The 23193-nt window shown below is 43.6% G+C and overlaps 1 protein-coding gene across 3 annotated transcripts in view; it reads right to left on the minus strand.

The window, feature by feature from the left end:
* TIMELESS (timeless circadian regulator) overlaps positions 1-23193 on the minus strand; it is a 247444-nt gene that overhangs the window by 89714 nt on the left and 134537 nt on the right. For all 3 annotated transcript variants that reach the window (XM_088473110.1, XM_088473108.1, XM_088473107.1), the window contains exon 22: positions 4033-4156. In XM_088473110.1, coding sequence (XP_088329236.1) covers positions 4033-4156 — 124 coding nt within the window. The remainder of the gene's footprint in view (positions 1-4032; positions 4157-23193) is intronic.

The raw sequence follows: 23193 nt of genomic DNA on the forward strand, positions 1-23193 counted from the left end.
CCGGAAGTACCTAGCCGGGGCTTGGTGTCACGGCACTGCGGAAGAGGTGACTGAGCAGCAGCGCAGACGTCCAAGGGACAGTAGTCATAGCACTAGAAATAAATCATAAAAATAAGCTTGGGCTGCTTGAAGCAGCCCCATTGTTAAAAATGGTGATCGAGCTCCTGCCGGCCACCAACAAAAGTTGCCCTCGGGCTGTGGGAAGGACCAGAGCATCATGGGATTGAAAACACTTGCTGTTTGTGTCCGGTACTCCAGATCCCACCTAAACCCCATTGTCTCCCTGTGGAGCCCTATGGACCCTGAAGAAGAAATACGAGGGACAAAAAAACGGTTTGGTATAAAAGATCTTAAATAATAAAAAAAAAAAAAAAAAAAAAAGAGAGAGAAATGTCTAGATAGACCCAAATGGTAGACTAGTCAATAGGTACAGTATGCCTGTTTTCTGTGTGTGAAATGCTACGTTACAGTGTCACAGCCGCTGACACTGTAACAGAGCATTTCGCTTGCAGATATAACCGCAGTCATACACAGAATATAGGCATGCCACATATTTTAATCAGCATAAGATGCTTGTGCGTCATATTTGCATTGCTTTGCGAAAAAGATGCATGTTAAGAAAAAAAAACATAAAAAAGATGCTCGGTGCTACAGAGTCACACGGCGCTCACGTGTTGTGTGTAATGCAACTTGTAGCGCATGGAGGATAGATGTATGTGGACACATCTGTATGTGTAGTAAAAGATTAAAATCTACGGTGTGTGTACTGCCTGTTTTTTATACATTTCTTCTACAGGAGGGATGGCGGCACCAACGAGCCCTTAATACCCTTGACATGCTGTTTATAGTTTCCACAAGTACCGGCATGCAGGGGAGGCTTGCTGGGACCACTACCCCCTCTGTAAAAGACAATATTAATTTTATAAACATTATTAACCCCATCAATTCCGCACACACCTGCCAGGGGTGCGGAGGATAGCCCAGGACTTCAGCCCAAGGCTGGGGGACCCCCTTATGGATCCCCAGCCTGGGAACACAAGTGCAGGGTGAGATGCTTTGGCCGGAGGACCCAGTGAAGCGGATGCCTTGGCTGTGACATTACAGCCAGGCTAGTAGGGCCCTACACCGTTTCTTCCCCCTGTATTTTGACAACTAGCACCAGGGCCAAAAGCCCAGAGCTGGTTCATTAAATATGGGGGACTTCTACATCTGTTGTCCCCATATTTTTGGAATCAGCCCGGTCCTGGATATACTTTGCAGGAAGGGGGAGGGGGGGGTCAAACCACTGTTTATTTTTTTTAAACCAATTATTTGCTAACAGGCAAAAACATACATGGAAATGTGTATGTTTCTACAGAACACATTGCTCAGGAGGTAGTCTATTTTAAGCTTTATTTTGGACCAAGCAGCTTAATTTACACCCGTGATTACAATCACAATTCTTGGTAAATTCCTGTGTTGCATTCCTGTCTATGGAAAGTACTTGCGAGTTTTGCCGATGGTTTATTTACTTGTATTTGTAATTTCAAATTTGTTTTGAAGAGAATCAAGATTTTACAACAGTCTTAGCCTTTACTAAATTTCTGAGTTTTAAAAAAATGGCCAAACATACCCATGAATGCTATCTTGGACCAACACGATTCTTATTAACTTTACTCCTACGGACCGTATTCAATTAGGTGCAAAAAGTCATGTTTGGTGAAGAGAGTTTGCATGGCGAAGTTAACGCTGCATTTGCCAGTTTTGCTGCAATCTCTTTGCATACTCTCAATGCACGCTCCAGTTTTTCGCCCTATTTAATTGCAAAACACGCGAAAATGTGTGAGTGATAATTGCGCATGGCGAAACTAGCAAAAAGTACAGCACATTTTGGGGAAATCAGTCTGTACCCCATAAAAAGCCTAACTGACAATCAATATAGAAGTGTATTAATAGCCCTAATAAAAGTATTTTAGGTTCTTAAATTGAGTCAAATGGCTGTTATACGCATATTTGCATAAGTGTACAAAAATGAAATAAAGCAATTTCTCTTGGACAAAAGTAATAGCTGTAGTTAAATTGGGGGTACATTAAAATGGGTGCTAGTATATTTTTGTGTGTATAAAGTACAATTTTAAAAATACACCTGTTGCAGCTAAAAACACCTGTCCCATTCATACAGCCCCCCCAAAATGCCTGACACAGTACTTTAAACCCATTTTCCAACACTTTTTACATTTTCACCTCAAAAATGACAGGTCATTATAAGGGGGAATTAAGCAAATTTTGTTTTGCCTAATTAGTAATTTTTGGGTGTCCAAAGGGTTCTTTTATTATTCCTTTTATTAGTTGCCAAAGTTCACCCTTCCATTTATTTCAGCCAAAGTGCGTACACACTTGGTGATATTACTGAGCGATTGCACGATTAAAACATTGTAATCGTGCACTCGCTCAGTAATCGTGCACAGATCGTGCACTATAATGACGGAAACGACCAGCGATGCGCACTCCCGCTGGTTGTTTCAGTCATTTATTATTATTTATTACCAGTTATTTATATAGCGCACACATATTCCGCAGCGCTGTACATAGAATATTCGGCCATTCACATCAGTCCCTGCCCCAGTGGAGCTTACACTCTATATTCCCTAAACACATACACATTAGGGATAATTTTTGTTAGGAGCCAATTAACCTACCAGTATATTTTTGGAGTGTGGGAGGAAACCGGAGCACCCGGAGGAAACCCACGCGATCACAGGGAGAATATACAAACTCCACACAGTTAGGGCCGTAGTAGGTATCGAACCAACGACCTCAGTGCTGTGAGGCAGCAATGCTAACCATTACACCGTCTGTGCTGCCCAGTCATCTATCATCGCCTGAACATGCAGGCCAATCTGTTGTTATTCAGGAATGATGGAGGATGCCTACACTGAACGGTACATCGTTCAGTGTAGGCACTACAGGGGAACAGGAACGACTGTACGATTACGATGTCATAATCATCTTTCCTAATCACCTAGTGTGTATACACCTTTACACTAATCAATTGTGCTTTCCAAATCTGTTGAGTACCTACTCTATCAGACTTAAGGGGCCCATACACCACCGACAGATCACCAGATCCTGCAACCTGGCATTGCAGGATCGGTGAAATCCAACATGTTGGATTTCACTGATTTGCCGATCACGATCAAAACATGAACGTGATTGGCACATTACTGAAATTTAATATTTAGAATTCCCGACCAGCAGATCGGCGTTTCCGATACCATCGCAGAAACTCTCGATCCATCGGTAGATGTATGGGGGCCATTTTATAGGACATTAACTACCTCTGAGGCCGCAATTCAATTCAGCGTGATGCTGATAAGCCTTGGGAGGGAGCTCCCGGGCTATTCAATTCAGCGCGCTGTTAAGTCGGAGAAAGACAGTTTTTGCGACTTAACCTGGGTGTTTAGTAGTGAGAACCTGCATTCTCTAACTAAAGAGTTAGCCACGAGGCTGTTAGCGCCGCACTAAGCCAGCAAACAGCCGCGCGCCCGGCACTATTGAATGTAAATGACGGACGGAGCTATGATTGTTCTCTCCATACAATCAACAACTTATTCCATTTTAGATGTGGAAAGGCCACTTTTGGGGCCGCTCTGTTGTATCACTCTTCTGTAACTCTATCTCCAGATTCTGGTAGTGAAGCTAAAAAACTGACCAAAGGACAATTTCATTTATTTTAAAAGTAAAAACTACTTACTAGGCAGAGCAAAATGTATAGATCTGGGGCTCCGCTGTTGGGAGGGGTGGTTATGTAGAGGGGGAGGGAACCTGGACATTGCTTTCTAAAAGGTGGGACAATTTTTTATGTCCCTCATATGGCCAAGAGAAAAAGGAGCATTAAGCGCTCTGATATTTCTTAATCCATTCAATTTATTTTTTACAATCTTATATATTTATATATTAATCATTAAGCCGAGTGATAAACGGACTGTGATATACACTTACAGCTGGTATACTTGCATTTCCAGCAAGGCTGAGTGTGAAAAATACACTTACGTCTCTTTTTTGAAATCCTTCAAACTTTCAGCAAGTCCCATCTGCACAAGATGGTTAATAATTTGCTTCCGAGTTCGGGATCCAGGCCTCAAGTTTGCCAAGATCCTGTCCACCACATCAGCATCTGAAAAACATACAATCAAAATGTGATTAGCATCCTCCGGGTTAAAATTCTAATTTGTGCAATTAAATGGCAAAATACATTCTATGAAAAAGTCTATTTCTATTTATTTTATCAGGACTTGGGGGCAGATTTACTAAAGCTTCCAAAACAGACAAGTAGTGGTGTTGCCCATAGCAACCAATCATATTCTGTATTATTTTCTAGAATACAACAGAGAAATGATAGCTAGAATCTGATTGGTTGCTATTGAAAGATCAGCATTTGTCTGTTTTAGAAGCTTTAGTAAATCTACACCTTGGTGTCTTTGTACTAATGATTTTGTTTTTGCAATACCATACCTCAACCAGAGGTGCTGCTGTATCTGGGAAACAGGCAGTTAGTGTTATGCTTCAATTAATCCACTCCTGCATTCCCCAGCAGTTACCACCACCTATGGATGACCTTTAAAACGGTCATTCTCAGCCATCATGACCAGTTAAGATCATTGGAGAAAATGTATGTTCGTCGGCAGCAATTCTTGTTCTTGCAACTGTAAACGGTGCACTACCCTCTGTTTTTTCAATCATTGTTTATAAGCATTCCCAGAATGTCCAGCTACTGTTATTTTGACACCAATGTGCAGTCTTCAGTTACTGTGACACTGTACCAGTTTCTTAAGCTACTGTGAAAGTTGTGCATTTGTGCAACCTTCAGCTAGCGTGATTTTGCGATTAGTGTGCAACCTTCAGATTCTGTGACACTTTGCTTCTAGTGGGCAATTCCAAAACCCTGTCACTTTTTGCTACCAGTGTGCAGTCTACAGCAACTATGACTCTTCTAGCAGCACTTATCAGCTTTTTCAACCATTGTGTGTGTGCAAACCGGATCTAACTCTAGAAGCAAAAATGTAAAATCTACGGTGTACAGAAATCAGGAGCCCCTGCTTGGTAGTGCAGGACAGCATCCTGATTTCTGTACACCGTAGATTTTACATGCTTTACCAGAAAAAGAACAGATAGAGGGAGCGGAGAAAGAATAGTAAAAATAAGGTTTAAATATAAAAAATAAATACATTTATGTTGCACATCTAAATAGGAGTCATAACCGTACATAATAACATTAATAATACAAAGTAGTAAATAAATATAAAAAGTAATATATGCCTCTGGTACCACTGTTAGAAAGAATACGTTAATAAACATGAGCATATGGGAAAAAATTTATAGAAGAAAAATTAGAAAAATTTTAAATAAAAATGTCACCCTGTCCAGTCTCAATGGAACACAGTATATTATTCATTGTATTACTGTTTGTGGTCTGTTCAAAACCAAAAATAACTTTTTGATACAGTCTCAGTCTGGGGACGTGGAGTTACAATGTAGTAGTTATTAAGTATGAGAGAATCCACTCTCTCCTTTCACAGAACGTCATATTAAATTAACACAGTCAATGCGGTATCCTTACATCGGGGACAAAACCATATTATAAAAGCAACCTACTGCCAGAGGAAATAACTGGGTTCTATTTGAACAACAGAGGCAGCATGTTTTATTAAATCCTGGTGAAATAAAGCCTTTTTATGTTGCTGCTGTAAGCAAAATCAAACAGATTTGTATTGAAATTGTACAGACCTGAACGGCGTGTTCTATCCAGGAGCAGTTCCTCGTAGAGAGTGTTGCTAGTATCTGCTATTAGTTGTTTGTCAGGCGAGTAGATGTGAACCATGATAAATTTAAACCGGCGCCTGCCTTATGTTGTGAAGTATTTACTGCTTCTGTTCACTATTTCTGTAGTGAAGGTGCGTGTAATTTGGCTGTGTGTCCCGATAGTGTAGTGCTACCGAGAGTCCCGTGATTACCAGGGAAGAGAATATCCAATCAGCAGTAGTTCAGGGGAAAAAAAAAAAAAGCAATATTCCTATACTCCTGACGTGGTTCTTGACCTCGAAGACCGGTCGTTTCTTCAGAGGATAAAAGGAAAGTCCAGCTACTGTGATTTTAACACCAGTGTGCGGTCTTCAGCTACTGTGACACTGCTACCAGTCTCTTAAGCTACTGTAAAATTCGTGCATTTTTGCAACCTTCAGCTAGCGTGATCACGCGATTCGTGTGCAATCTTCAGATTATGTGATACTTTGCTACTAGTGTGCAATTCCAAAACCCTGTCACTTTTTTTTTTTGCTACCAGTGTGCAGCCTTCAGCAACTGTCACTCAATCATCAGCTTCTTTAACTGTTGTGTGTGCAAACAGGATCGCTCTTGAATCTATGGTGTACGGAAGTCAGAAGGTTGTCCTGCACTACCAAGAGGCGTCATGCTTTACGACCCATGAAACACACCATTCTAGCCGAGGGCAGTCACATTTTCAGGAACAGCTTTTCTACTAAATGTAAGCCTGACACTTGACCAGTGTAATCTACTGAATGATGACCTGCTTAGAGGCCGGCCATTCATATCTGTGGGCATCATACGACAAAGATTATCCATTATACACACCTCCTTATTCGTATGGACATTAATCTTAAGAACTTCAACAATGCTCAAGTAGTAAAGAGAATCCTCATCTTCCAAAAGAAACATGATAATGCATAGCCAGAACAACAATTACCTTACTGAGGTGGAACCTGGAAACCCATCTCTAAGGAGAGTTTGGTCCTCAGGACAGCCATGGCTTCAAGGAATACAAAAAAGGGTGACCTGCAGGTTAAAGCCCCCAGTTCTAATAAAGGTCCCAAGGGACCAATAAAAGTATGTATGTTCGGAGCCAGGATATGCAGACTTTCCTGAAGAAACGTCTGGATATGAGGATGCAGTGTTCTTCCAAGAACTATCATTAGTCTAGAAGCCCTATATAAACTGAGCTCAAGAAGTTCCCCACATTATAATTTGGTTGGTAAGGCTGCTTTTCTCAAAAGGGACTGGATGCAGGCTTTTACACCTTAGCAACATGATGGTCCATAAAATGCCGATTATATCTAGCACAGCCTGGGAACCACTACCCAAAAACTCTTTGGCATTTAGGATCACTGCCTCAAAAGCCTCAGAGTTAAAGCCAGATGAGGTAAAGTTAGGTATCATAAGGGGCGCTGGCTTAGATTTGGCTACAACTGGAGACACCACAGAAGAGATTCTGCTAAGTTGAGAAAGTATATAAAACAGGGGTTGAAGGAGGGAACAGGAAAAGGCTGGCAATGCCCCAGGATCCCTAGTCCTTGGGCAGAGGTTCTTAATTTTGAGAAAATTTGAAATTAAAATGTCTCATTTTAAGCTGGGAAAACTGATCAGTCTACTATTTTGACTAATACATGGCACCAATACCAGCTTGCCCACCAGAAGGGAACGGTCATGGCCTTTTACGTAGAGGAACTTTCCTCTGGAAGGAGCGTATGTATTGCTAGTGCTGAAGCAGTCCCAGCAACTGCATTCTTTGGGATGAACTAGGCATAATTGATGATCCTATTTCGCAATTCCAATTGACAGTCGAGAAGAGCAAAGTGTGTAATTAGCTCAGTTTAGAAACAGACCGGTAGAGAAGAAATGGTTTAGGGGAGACCTCATAAGACCTAGGATATATCTCTCATCAATATGCCCCTCTCTGAAGCAGAATCAAAACCACTTATCCCTAAACATAAAGCAGAAGGGCTCCCACCAACCACAGGGATCCCCCGAGGTAGATGACTAGCCTGTCATGCTGATTCTATGCTTGCAGGAAGTCTGACCTTAAGATGTGGAAAGGCCCCTAGCTTTGTCTTTACAAAAACTCTGTCATGTGGACACTTTTAGGCACTGTATGAGTATCCTGAATGTAAAAGGGGTAAATTTGAAAATACCAAGGCTCCTCACACCACTATATACCAGTGTTATCACTGATGGAGGAGAATAAATATAGTGATATGTCCAGAGGAGCACTCTTTTCAGTTTAAAATCTTGATTTAGAGAACATACTTACATAGCAGAGTTAGTGATGTATGATGAAGGGAAAAGAGTAGGGGTGCCACCTTGTAGCAACAGAGGACGAGGTTGCTCATCTCTATCACTAAAACACCAGTGTCCAAAGACTTTTGGTGGGCAGGGCATCCAGCATGGCCACATTTTAGAAGTGCTCCTGACAAGAGACTCCTAGCATCCCTCTGCATCATGGGTCTTCAATCTTTGGCCCTCCAGCTGCTGTGGAACTACACATCCCAGCATGTACTGCCACCGTTTTGATATAACAGCATGCTATAACTGTGGCAGGGGATCCTGGGATGTGTAGTTCCACAGCAGCTGGAGGGCCAAAGGTTGATGACCCATTCTCTACATCAGTGGTGTCAAACTCGGGCCCTTCAGCTTTTGTGAAACTACATATCCGAGCATGCTCTACCACACTTTTAGCATGTCTTAATAGCAAAACTGTGGCACTGCATGCTGGGATGTGTAGTTCCACTGCAGATGGAGGGCCAGAGTTTGACACCACTGCTCTACATCATCCCTTCTGGTAACGTTTTTTACACCAGTATATAGCGTTCGATATGAGGAGTCTATTGAGACCTTTCTTGTTTTGAAAAATTGATTTTTGACAGGAGTCTGACCATACTAACATTGTTTGTCACGTCTCACTTTTACTTACATTTCTTTAATAGTTTACCCTTTCATACTCTGCTGGTGTGTTATCCCTACCCCACCCAGACCCTCTCTCCAGTTCCTGATCATAACCTTCCCTTTCCATTTAACTCCCTTTCTGGTTCTCATTTTTCTTATTTGTTGGGGGGGGGGGGGGGGGGGGGGCTGTATTGACGGAGGAGGGTACTCTCATAAGTGTACCCCGGATAAGGACTGTTACTGTCTATTAGAGGGGGCTTCTTATTTGTCTATCAGGACAAATGTTTTCTCTAACCATTGATTCAGAAGACCAGCTGTCAGTTTAACATTTCTCATAGTATTTCTAGTGAAATTTATTCCGGACTGAAAGTATTGTATAAATGTCATTTGTGTAACTCTGCTGCCATCTAGTGGTGTAACCTGCAAATTCAATTCTTAAGTCAATGGCTAATACTTTTACTACTAGAAATGTGTTGCTACTAGGTTTTTCACACTACATTCATACTACTGTTTTATTGTCTACAAACAGATTATTATGGAGTTCTAATAAGCTCAGAGAAATACACTCCAATATTGTCTCAACATACCATAGGGTTATGGTGTTAATGCTCAATATATGTCTTAAGTTTTTAAATCTACTCCCGCAAAACCTACAGCAGGATCATATAAGAAGATGGGTAAAGCTAACAAAACTGCAGGTAGGCCTGCTCCTCCCTCTCCATCACACAGTGATACAGCAGATACTGGGTCTGAGGGAGCTAAATCTCCAGGGTATCGTTCTCAGGGCCCCTCAGCTGTCCTGGAAACAGCACAGGAAATAGCTAATATACTAATGCTCTAAAGTCATCTTTTGATGCTGCCCTTGGCAAAATTGATTCTAACACCTCTAGACTGTCAACCCTAGAACAACGAGTTAGTGATCTAGAGGACCAATCACAGGGTGTGCAGCAAACAGTAAATTCACATAGAGAGTGTACAGTCACTTCTGGCCGAAACTGATAATTTGGAAAATAGGCACAGAGGAGTAATCTTAGATTTATAGGAATTCCAGAGCATATAACAGGCCAGACATTGGTTGAGCTTGTTTCTAATGGGATCCCCAGAGCATTTAATTTGTCAGAGGACTCCCTTTTACCACATGCGGAGAGGGTCCTTCGGATAGGCCCAGCGCTGGGGTACTGGGTTCTGCTGCTTTAATTGTTGTCTCCCCTGGCTGGGACGGAAATCTACACAATGATTTGACCTTAAATTTTTGCCTTGCATTCCAAAATTGGGAATTGGGCAGTGATGTCCGTAAATACAACTACTAACTCTATAGGGGTTCCTAATAAATGAGCTGTTATTTTGGAATAATAAGAGCTATGGTAGACTTACCATGGATAACTCTTTTTCTTCTAATGTTATTAAAATATGGGGTCATGTGCGTTCCCGGGTATTAAGTGCAGAATGTGGTGGGTGGAGGGAAAGGGGAGGGTTAGGAGGGATGTGTTGAGGTGTGATCGTTGCATATGTCTGAATGGAGGGGTGTGTGTGTGTGTGTGTGTGAGGATGTCCGTGGGATGTGAGTGGGGTTGTACGTGGGTTTGTTGATGGGTGAACCAAACCTATTTATTGGGCGAGTCCAAATGCTCCCCTAGGTGGGTTGTGCTGCTGATATAATGCAGGCTAACTTTTTTTCTCTGAAAAAAAAAAAAGTTATCAATGGTAAGTCTACCATAAATCTTATTTTCTTCTGCAGGCTCCATAGGGATCCACAGCAATATCATGGTGATGTCCTAAAGCAGTACCCCTAAGGGTGGGGGACACTCCTGAGCAGAAAGGAAAACTCATCGCCCAAAAAGAAGCATCCTGAGGCAAAAACATCAAAGGCATAGAAACTAAGAAAAGTGTGAATATAAGACCATGTGGTTGCCTTGTACAAATGTTCAACATAGGCACCACGATGAAATGCCCACAATGGTTCTACGGACAGAGTAGAATATGCTGTCACCGTGTTTTGGACAGGGAGATCAGCCTTAGTGTAAACCTGGAAAATAGTCAGACGTAACAATCGAGCCAGAGTTTGATTGTTGGCTGGCCAACCTTGTTTGTGAAAATCATATAACAGAAAAAGAGCATCTGATTTTTTTTAACAGAGTTTGGACGCGCCATATAGATATGGAGAGTACGACCCACATCCAGGAAGATCTCCCCTACAGAAAGATCTGAAGACTGAAAAAGCTGGAACCACAATTTCTTAATTCACATAAAGACGGAACACTACCTTAGAAATGTAACCCTCCCCTGTACGGAGGGACAACTCTAACCTGGTGAAAAAAAAAGAAAAAAAAAGGGAAGCAACAATAAAGTGCTGTCAAATCAGAGACTCTGCGTGCAGAAGAGATAGAGAGGAGAAAAAAATAAATAAAATGTCTTCGCTGTCAACCTCTTCCAATCTACAGAGTCCAGAGGCTCCAATGGGGGAGCTTGAAGCCCCTTGAGAACTAAAGACAAATCCCACGGTGCTACAAAAGGTGGTTGAACGCTGAGAAACTCCTGAAAAAAGCTTTTTAATAGGAGCATTTTCTTCTGGAACCAAACTGACAGCACAGAAACCAGCACTCCCAGGGTGGCTAGGCAGAGACCAAAGTCTAACCCAGCCTAGAAAAAAAATAAGTACCCAGGAAAACCTAAAATCTTAGGGTCATACTTTCTTGTGGGAACACCCAACAGAATGCTACACTCTGTAACATATGCGGGCAGAGGAAGATTTTCGTACCCTAAGCATAGCTTCAATCACAGAGCTGGAGAAACCTTTGGCTCTTAAGATGGAAGATTCAAGAGCCACGCCATCAAGGACAGACGAGGTAAGTACGGATGCAGACAGGGACCCTGCACTAACAGATCCGGCCATAGAGGAAGAGGAAACAGACTATACATATGGAGATTCCATACGTTGGTGAATCAATGAAATCTAGGCCAAGCAGGACACACTAGTATTACTGTTCCGCCTTCCTGCTTGAATGTCCAGAGGATCCTTGGGAGGAGGGAAATCGGAGGTAAGAGTTACTCCAGCTTGAAGTCCCATCTTACTGCCAGTGCATCCCTGAAGGAAGATGAGGGGTCTTTGGTCCTGGACCCGTACCTGGAGAACTTGTGGTTGTGACGTGATTCAATGAAGTCCCATTTGTCGACCAGGTAGTTGAAAAACCCCCAGGAGAACTCACTCTCCGACGTGTATCTCCTGACGACTTAGGAAGTCCGCTTCCCAATTGAGGACTCCCTGGATGAATATTGCAGAGATAGCCAGAAGACTACGTTCTGTCCAAAACAGAATGTTTGTCACTTCCCTCATGACTGCATGACTTTGCGTGCCTCCCTAACGATTGGAATAACCTACTGTGGTCACATTGTCGGACTGGATCTGGACCGGCCTGCCCTGGAGCAAGTCCTGGATCTAGACCGGCCTGCCCTGGAGCAAGTGCTTTGTATACTGCTTGAAGCTCCAGAATGATTATGGGCAGATGACTTTCCTGATTTGTCCATTTTCCCTGAAAGGTGTGATAACCTGTCACCTCTCCCCATCCACGAAGACTGGCGTCCTTAGTGAAAAGCATACTGATACTGTCCGTTCCATCTGGAGAGAATCAATTGCTGCAAAGGCCTGAGTGGAACTGAGCATATTCCACCATGTCGAAGGTGGATACCATCTACCCCAAGCCCTGCATCGCAGATAGAATGGATACCCTTTGATTGCGGAGCAATTTGCGTACTCGCAGTGACAGAGCCACAGTCTTGTCCTCTGGCAGAAACACGCTTTATGCCCGAGAATCCAGAAGCTCCCCCAGATGTACCATCCACTGTATTGGAGACAGAGAAGATTTCTTCCAATCGATAATCCAGCCGTGCTTCTGTAGGCAGGCCATGTCAGTTGGAGATGGTGTTGTAAAATCGCTGGAGACTGTCATTATCAGAAGACCCACCTAGGTATGGTTGTATTCTGAATCCCTGAAACAGGCCGTTTTCACTGCCATTATTTTGGTGAAGAAACGCAGGGCGGTTCGCGAACCCAAAAGTGCAATGCCTAAAATTTGTAATGTTGTTTCAGGACAGCAACCCGTAGAAATTGTTGGCAAGATGGCTTAATCAGCACATGGAACTAGGCACCCTGAATGTCCAGAGAAGCCAAAAAAAAATCCCCAGGTTCTATTGTTCGATGAGTTTCCATATGGAACTTGGCTACATGGATAACCCTGTTGAGGGTTTTCAGATTTAGAATAGAGTGATGAGACCCATTATTGTTCTGAACCAAAAATAAATTGGAATAATCATCATTTCCCTGTTGAACCACAGGAACAGGGATTATCACCCCTGCCTGCATCAGGGAGTAAATGGCCTCATGTAGGGCCAAGTTTCTGATAGACTCCAATGGAGGAGTTAGTGCAAAAAACTTCTGGGGAGGACGTCTCAGAAAAACCCCTGAAAAACCACTTCTTGAACCCAGGTGTCTGCTGTTATTTGATGCCAGTAGTCCGCAAATTGAAGAAGTCGGACTGCCATCCTGGGCTCCCCCAGGAGTAGGCTTGTCCAATAAGGAAGAGGGTTTGTTGTCCGGCTTAAAAGCTGGACGTCTTGCCGACCAGGACCTCTTAGCTTGCTTGGTGGTCCTGCGAAAACTTCAGAGACTTTAATGTAGCTGTTGATGGCAGACCTGCAGAATTTGAAGCTGCCAGAGTAGCCAGTACTCCAAAAAGTATATTTGAAAAAGAAAGAAAGGATCAAGAGCCCTCTTTGACCCTATATCTGCTTCCAGGACCTTAACCGAAAAGGCTCTATGAGCCACAACCGAGGCTAACGATGCTTTAGAAGCTAGGAGCCCAAAGGGGACTGATTGCCGTATGTGGCAGATATATGTCAGCTGTTCTCTGGTAGCATTTGGTAGAGCATCCTCCAATGCCCCTGTCCATTCTTCAATAGCCTTGAACACCCAAGCCCCAGCCATAGCTGGTCGAGTATATGATGAAAATACTACTTTAAAGACGTTTCAATTTTCCTAATCTGTAGGACCTTTAAGAGGAGATGCTGACTGAATAACGAACGTAATGTTCCTGACTAGATGTTTCACCAGAGAATCCATGGTAGGAGGGACTTCCCACTTAGTACAATCCGCCCACCCCCCCCCCCCTCAGATTTAGGAAACTCAGGTTTTACCATCTTCTGGTGTACCTAGCTCCATCAGGTTGGATGGGAAGTGTCGGTGCACAGCCATTTTCAAATCTCTCCAGAGATGTTCAATTGGATTCAAGTCTGGGCCACTCAAGGACATTCACAGAGTTGCCCTGAAGCCACTCCTTTGATATCTTGGCTGTGTGCTTAGGGTCGTTGTCCTCCTGAAAGATGAACCGTCGCCCCAGTCTGAGGTCAAGAGTACTCTGGAGCAGGTTTTCATCCAGGATGTCTCTCTACATTGCTGCATTCATCTTTCCCTCTATCCTGACTAGTCTCCCATTTCCTGCCGCTGAAAAACATCCCCACAGCATGATGCTTCAACCACCATGCTTCACTGTAGGGATGGTATTGGCCTGGTGACTAGCAGTGCCTGGTTTGCTCCAAACATAACGCCTGGCATTCATGCCAAAGAGTTCAACCTTTGTCTCATCAGACCAGAGAATCCTTCAGGTGCATTTTGGCAAACTCCAGGTGGGCTGCCATGTGCTTTTTACTAAGGAGTGGCTTCCGTCTGGCCTGGATCACTCCAACCACATTATCCCCCATGGTATCCCTGTGGATACCTATGGACTCTGAAGAAGAAATAGGGGGATTAAACTCCCCTGTCAAACGAAAACGAGTAACTAATCATTTAAATAAATTCAAGCCAGATGTAGTCTTCCTACAGGAAACACACTGGACAGAGGATGATAATTCCTCTTTGAGGGCTCCTTGGCCTGTGGAATGTGTGGAGGCTAATTTCTGCAAGAAAGTCAGGGGGGTGGCCGTTCTCTTTCACAGAAACTTAAATTATTCTATATTAAATACCACAGCCGAACCTAATGACAGGTTTCTGGTCCTGTATGTGGAGATATGGGGTTCCTGTTATACTCTTCAGGGGTTCCCAACCACGGTCCTCAAGGCACACTAACAGTCCAGGTTTTAGGGATAGCCATACTTGAGCACAAGTGACTTAATTAGTACCTCAGTTTATTTGATTTAACCATCTGTGCAAAATCATGGATATTATTATTACCATTTATTTATATAGCGCACGCATATTCCATATGCCAATTAAGCTACCAGTATATTTTTGGAGTGTGGGAGGAAACCAGAGCACCCGGAGGAAACCCACGCAAGCACAGGGAGAATATACAAACTCCACACAGTTAGGGCCGTGGTGGGAATCAAACTCACAACCTCAGTGCTGTGAGGCAGTAATGCTAACCATTACATAGTCTGTGGATATCACTAAAACCAGGACTGTAAAGGGGCACATCCACTAGACAATCTACTCCCTGTTCAATATCTAAACGATTTTCCCTTGATTTTTTCCCTTGATATTTTATCTTTCAGTCTGAATGATTTGCAAACGATTTGCAAACTATCTTTAATAGATCAAGTGAAATTGACCTGCATGTTCAGTCGACTGACGAGACGATCAAACGACCAGCGAGAGCGCACATCGTTGATCGTTAACGACCAAACACTGCACGATTTCTAAATGATTTTTAAACGATTGAACGATAAAGACATCGTTATCGTTCAATCGCCTGCTAAAATCGTGTAGTGGATGCCCCCCTTTAGTGTGCCTTGAGGACCGAGGTTTCACTGCTCTAGTTAATCTCTATGCTCCTAACATTGCGCATCAAGATTTTGTGGGATAAGTAATGGGGATTTTGGCAAAACGCACTAATTATTCCTTAATACTAGCTGGGGGCTTCAATTCTGAAAATCCTTTGATTGACAGACAGCATACTGACAGTCCTCTACCCCTGCAGAATGGAGCCAATTTCAATCTCTTAAAACAACCCTTCAGCTCACTGACATTTGGAGGTTACTTAACCAGACAAATCATTTACGTTTTATTCTGCAGTACATAGATCATGGTTCCGAATTGATATGCTCTTTCTGCATTACACTATACTAGTGTCCGATCATGCACCTATTTCTTTATCTCTAAGGCTGGGTACAAACGTAAAGATTTTCTGTCCAACCATCCAACTAGTTGATTGGTTGGAATGAAAATCTGGTAACGTATAGGAGTAAATGATGATCAGCAATTTGTGTTAAATGCCAGAAAACAGATGAAAATGGTCGTCAAACAAGTTTGTTAAATGTTTGTTCAAACAACAGTTTTTGTCATTTTCTAGCATTTGGGAGCAAATTGCTGATTATCATTTGCTTTCATACCTTACCAGATTTTCATTCCAACCAACTAGTTGGATAGTTGGACAGAAAATCTTTACGTGTGTATGCACCTTAACTCTGTTATCGCAAACAGGTGGCTCAGCGCAATGGCGCTTCCCAGCTATTTATATAAATCTAACAATTTCAGGGATTTTCTGCTTACACAGCGGATGAACTATCGGGACGATAACATCGAGTCATGGGATAGTCCAACAACTTGTCGGGGAGCATCTAAAGCTGTAATGAGGGTGCAGGTCATTGGTTACATGTCTCGGCAGCGTAGGGAGGAGGCTGCTACTTATAAATCATTATCTTTGTCCCTAACTTCTGCTCTACCGAACTATATAGCTGATCTTACAGTGATGTCTCAGGAAGCATATAAGGCAAAACAGTTGCTGGAGACTTCTTTTATCACAAGCTAAGAGGGAGTATTATTTACCAAACAAATTCTACAGATGGGCAAATAGGGCAGGGAAGCTATTCGCCAATATGTCAAGACCTTGAAAGCACAGATTGTTTTATACATACAGATCTTAGAGAGAAGTCTCATTTTTGTCCAACCCATATTAGAGGTGCGTTTATAGAGACTTTTCAGAAAGCAGTGGAATTGGACCTAGCTAAGTTCAAACAGAAGAAATCAAAAAGGAAGTTAAATAACCTGACCAGGAAGGAGAAAACAGCCCTGAAATCACTAACAGAAAATAAAAAAAAATAGTGGTTAAACCTGCAGATAAGGGGGGAGAAATTGTCATTATGGACATAGAAGATTATGATAAGGAAGCCAGAAGACTCCTCTCAGATAAGGAAACATATGAACCCCTCCTTTCCAATCCCACAGAAAGATACAAAAAAGAATTTGAAGCACTCTTGCTGGAAGGGAAGAGGGAAAATATTTTAAACAAACAGGAATTCCAATATTTAACACAACCATATCCAAGAATGCCAGTTTTCTATTTTCTCCCGAAAATCCATAAGGACCGAAATAATCCGCCAGGACGACCCATCGTGTCAGGAATTGCGTCACTTACCACAAAATTGTCAGAGTACACCGATCAGATTTTACAACCTTTTGTATCATTACAACCTAGCCATCTAAAAGACACCACAGAAATACTAGAACTACTAAATCAAACACATTGGGAAAAAGGTTTTCTGCTTGCGACATTCGATGTGAAAGCTCTGTATACCTGCATAGATCATGAAAAAGGATGTCAAGCAGTAAAAGAGATTCTAGAAATGAACGATGGGCTCCCAGAAAAACAGATACAATTTGTCATTAAGGGAATCTACTTTTGGTATGGTGGCTCCCACCATAGACAGGTTCGCGGAACAGCGATGGGGACTAAGTTTGCCCCTAGTTACGCGAACCTGTTTATGGGTCACTGGGAGTCATACACCATCTGGAATAACAACCCCTATAGAGAAAAAATTGCCGTATGGAAACGGTATATAGACTACATTATCTTAATTTGGAAAGGCACACAAGAAGAATTGGAGAGTTTCTCATTATTCATTAACCAAAATGACAGAAATCTGGAATTCACGTCCATTTCCAGCACAAACACAATAGATTTTTTGGATTTGACCATAACGGTAGCAGTGGGCAAGATTCACACCAAAACCTTCACAAAAGATGTCGACTGTCATACATTTATTCCACCATCGAGTAACCATCATAAGAACTGGATAAAGAGCATACCTAAGGGCCAATTCAAAAGGATCCATAGGAATTGCTCAGAAATTAAAACATTTGAAGATCAAGCAGGAATTCTTAAAGAAAAATTTCTATAACAAAAATATGAAACCACCATGATACACAGCTCTTTGAGAAGCCAGGGAGATGGACAGGATAAAAAACTTTTGACCTACAAAGAGAAGAGAAGAGAAACCAGGAATCACAACAACCACTATTCATTACCCAGTATAGTAATGAACACAAAGATCTTGAACGGATTATTCGTAAAAATTGGCATATCCTTCTAAAAGATGATTCTCTTAAACAGATATTGAAAGAAAGACCTACATTTGTCTATAGGAAGGCACCCAATATTAATCAAAAATTGGTGAAAAGTTTTCTATCCCCAAGGAAAACCTCCCAAGAAAACGGTAACAACTGGCTCGACACCAAAAAAACAGGTTTACTTTTCTGTAATAATTGCAGAGCATGTAAGACCTCCAAGAATAATACAAGAACCACTAGGCCACTACAGACATTCATTTCCCATACCACGCAAAAGGAATACAAAATAAAAAATAAACTCAGCTGCGATTCCAAAAACATTATTTATTTACTCTCATGTCCATGCGGGTTCCAATATGTTGGACGGACTATAAGAAAATTATGTACACGTTTGGGGGAGCACATGAGGAATATTGAGAAAGGCCTAAGGACACAGTGTCTCGGAACATTTCAGGATATATCATAACAAAGACTCTTCTTTACTGAAATTTTCAGCCATTTAGTTAGTTAAACCCTCATGGAGAGGTGGTAATCACATTAGAACAATGTCTAAAGAAGAAAGCAAATGGATATTTGAACTAAAAACTCTAACACCATATGGACTCAATATTGATTTCGAGCTCTCCAGTTTTCTGAATAGGGATTTTTGATCAGAACGCCTATGGACAATAGGCACCCTTTTTTGGCTCATGAGACACCACTTGGGACAAAGAGACCACTTACAGTCATTCCACCCGGGTAAACGCCCAACAAACCATCCGAACTTGGAAGCTAAGGAGGGTGGGCCTGTTGAGTAATGGGGAGGGAGACCACCCATGAAATACAGGTACTGTAAGAAAACATCTCTCAATGATACCGGTTGGTCTACCTGAGCTAAATTGCCCACCTAAGGCGTTCTCTTCAATAGAACAAATTGAAAACCCTAAAATTTATGGATGCTTTTATACAATGAAAGTAGAAGATCATGGAATTGAATGCTCCAATCTGGAATACATACTACTCAGGTTAAAAAAAAAAAAAAAAAAAAATTCTAAATAGTTTATAAACTCCACCCAATTTTTATTACTTTTTGGACCAAGTTATAAGTCCAGTCATATCTTCTTTTTAATTATATCTATCACCTATTCATCTATTAATAGAGAGATAACAAGAGATATGGTAAGAACTTACCTTTGTTATCTCTGTTTCTACGAAGTCCATAGGGTCCACAGGGTTGACCTTGGGGTATAGGTTGGGAACCAAATCCGGGCACCACGCAGTTAAAGCTTTTAGCTCCCAGGATGCACTTGGGTCCACTCTCCCTATAACCCCGCCCCCCAGCCAGAGGCACCTCAGATTGTAAGTAGCCAAAGGCCGGAGGAGGAGAGAAAAAGAGAGAGAAAACTGGAACACTCTAGAACCATACTCACAGAAAAGGAGACGGGAAGCCGGTGACCAGTAACACAGCCCATATGAAGCCAGGTGCGTCAGGGCGGGCGCCCTGTGGACCCTATGGACTTCGTAGAAACAGAGATAACAAAGGTAAGTTCTTACCATATCTCTTGTTTTCTACTTCAGGGTCCATAGGGGGTCCACAGGGTTGACCTTGGGGATGTCCCAAAGCAGTTCAACCAAGGGTGGGGACGCTCCTGTGCGGAGAGGAGAATCCGTCGCCAAAAAGGAAGCATCCTGAGAGGCAAAGGAAACCAATGCCTAGAACCTTAAAAAGGTATGGACAGAAGACCACGTGGACACCTAGTAAGGCAAAACAGCCGAGGCGCCACGACGAGCCGCCCACGAGGGTTACACGGCCCGAGAAAAAAACAAGCCTCAACGACAGAAATGCCCACCCATGGGTAGGCCCCTGAGGAAGACATACGAGGCCATCCAGTCAACATTTCATTATAGGCCGGCCATCGTTTCCTGTTAAAACCAGAAACCGCAGACCACCAATAAGGAGTCCGCTTACCATAAGGAACTTGAACGGATCACATAAAGCCAAAGAGGCCGGACCACAGTCCATGAGGCCACAACAGCCGAGAGGACTGGGAACTGAATGGCCATACCATAAGTTCCAGAATAATATGGAACCTAAAAACCACTTTAAGAAGAAACACAGGGCGAGAGCAACTCACACCCTGACATGATGCCCTCCAGAAGAGGGAGCCACATGAGAACGCTCCCCATTCAGACACTCTCCTGGTTGATTTAAACACCCTGAGAGAGAGAGAGAGAGAGAGCTTAAACAATAGACCATGTAATGGCTATCACAACCAGCGGTTCCATGGACTGTCCCCGGAGGGAACAAAGAACCACTACTAACTCCCCAGGAGTCCCTAGGGAGGATAAGTGGCGACATAATCCAGAAAACACTCCAAAGGATGAACTGGATACCAGAGCGGAGCAATTCCATATCTTAACCATACCGACAGTGTAGAGATCCGCACTGTCAGGAAGGCCAGGCCAAGGGTGAAACCCAAGCCAGCTGGAAGGAATGCCAGAATATCTGGAAATCCTGGACACCGGAGGATCGTATCGACAGGTACGATACCATAAGAATTATGTATGCCACAGTCCGTGGCAGATCCCAGCAAAGACTGGCCTATCTGCTCTAAACATCTCAATGAAGACAGAGCCAGGGAAGCCCGAGGACCACAGTAGGGGCGCAGTTAAAGACAAGCGATCCAGATCCAGGGAAAAACAAGGACCCTGAGACAACAGGTCCAGATAGTGAAGCAGTAGGAACGGAGCATCGAGGAGGAGACTCCGAAAATCTTAGTACCAGTGATGTCTGGGACGACCTGGAGCCCCCAGAAGGAAAGCCCCTCCGTCTCGAATTAAACTTCCGAAGACCTCGAGGAAGAAGGGAGACCGGAGGACACAGGTACACAAAGTGGAAGGACCACTTCACTGACAAAGAGTCACTGAAGGTAGCTTCAGTACTCCTAGAGCTGGACTGTAACACCGGTAATGTGTGATCGAGTCAGAAGGCCATGGGGATCAATCCCCTCAGGGAGGCCCCCTCTGCTCACCAGGAGTTGAAACCTCTCTTGGAGAAGAGACTAGTCCCCGGGATGCACGCCGTGACGGCTGAGGAAGCCCGCTTCCCAATGGAGAGCTCCGGGAATAAACACCGCAGAGTTGGCCAGGAGAAGACCCTTGGACTATGTCAGAATGGGTGACATTCCTAACATTGCCACCCAACTACCAGTGTTGCCTAGATGGAAGCCACTGTTGTGACACTGTCGGACTGAACCTATTCAGGTTAACCGTGACAAATGGGTTAGGCCAGAGTGAAAGTCCAAGACAGCTTAAAGTATCAACAAGGTAAGTGGCAGGGCAGAAGCGACAGACGTCCAACTGCCCCGAAATGAATGCGGACCAGACACTGTCTTTAGCAAAGAACACCCTGGACGAGATGGCCATAGCCACCCGGACAGAGACCAACTCGCCTCCGTAGAAAGTATCATCGTTCGAACAGTGATCCGATGGAAAAAACTCGATCCATCTGGAGGGGAGTCAATTATGGCAAGGCCTGGAATGGAACTGAGCACATTCCACCCTACCAAAAGGTAGACACTCTGGTAGACCGCGCATCACAAAGAGTAATGACATATGTCGACTGCGTAGATATCCGCACCCTCGAAGTTGAAGAGTGGAGATCTTGTCTTACGCCAGAAAAATTCTCAGATTCTGAGAATCCAGCAGTGCTCCCAGATGAAGAAAACCCTGTGAGGGATGCAGGGAGGACTTTTCTGTGACGAGAAGAAGCCCCGGTTATCCTGACCTGGCGGTAAAGTACCTTGGTGATCCTGCTAAAAGTAGGAGACCGTCCAGAGAAAGGAGCATTCGGATACACTGAACAGGTGAACTGTCAGAAAATCCATAAAGCTGGTAAACCCCGGTGGAGTTGAGGACAGCCCCAAAAGGCAGAGCCCGAAACTTACAAGTGTTGCTGTGGCACAGCAAACCTGAACCCATGCTGATGAGAGGGCTCTGTATGTACCCGTAGGTACGTATCCTGAATACTCGGATATACCATAAAATCCCCAGGTTCCAAACATCGGATGATGGAGCATGGACGATTCCACCTGAGTCAAGGCACCGTTGGAATCTGATTCAGGGATTTGAGACAGAGTATAGGCAAAGGAGGACCAGTCGGTCACCGCCCCAAAAAGAAAGTAGAACAACCAGTCCCTCACTGAGATAGTGAGGTTGGCCGAAATAGCTCTGCTTACCACAAAGACTGTATAGCTTTCTGGGATTGTAAGGCCCTGATCAGTTCTGAAGAAGGGCCCGTGTACCAATGCCTGTGAGGAGGCTGCATGAGCAATGAGAGGCCGTTGAGAATCAGTACCTCACTCTGGAAATTCCCCAGATGTAGACCTGTCCCGTCAGGCTGAGGGTATATCCTCAGGTGTAGAAACAGGGTCGTCCGGAAGTCCAGGACTGCTCGGTACTGGATATGGTGGCCCCCGTGGAGGCCGACAGCCTAGGAAAAAACAGGCCTTTAGGCTGACCCTGAGGACAAAAAGACTTAACAGAGTTAGTCCGAATGTAGTGGGAGTAGCTAAAGACGGTATCTCCCCATTAGTGATACTGCCAATGATGCAACGATCTTGTCAAGGTCAGGACCAAACAAGAACTTCCCCCTGGAAGGAGTGTGCACCTCTGCTTTCCCATAACGCAGCCATAGGGTACTGCGGCGGATACAGATGCCGCCGAAACCCTGAAAGTTAGAAGACCGGCATCCCATGAGGTAATCCCACATATGACCACTGCATATTTTGTGAGCGGCAAAAAGATATTTGAACCTCAGACGTGTTGGAGGGGAAAAACGTCACAAAAGCATCACCATGCGATGGCCATGGTAGGACGGGCAACAGGCCCTGAAAACGAGTACATTGATTTCAGGCAAAGTTACCACCTACGGATCCGTAAAATCCGTCCAGGCCGGGATGGGAGGCGTATTAATGCCTGTAACCCAATGATTAACATACAAATCCATCCCAGAAGGGGATTTCCATTACTTGTGAGGACCCTCAGGGAATGGGAAACAGGAGGCCTTTGTGACTCCTCGTATCTGGGGACAGCCAGACTCCCGCTATGAGATCCACCCGCTGGGCAGAAAACGGGAGATGTATGATACAGGTGCAGGATCG

The sequence above is a fragment of the Taudactylus pleione genome, unplaced genomic scaffold, assembly GCF_031769625.1.
Source record: "Taudactylus pleione unplaced genomic scaffold, aTauple2 ptg000130l, whole genome shotgun sequence".
NCBI classification, from domain to species: domain Eukaryota; kingdom Metazoa; phylum Chordata; class Amphibia; order Anura; family Myobatrachidae; genus Taudactylus; species Taudactylus pleione.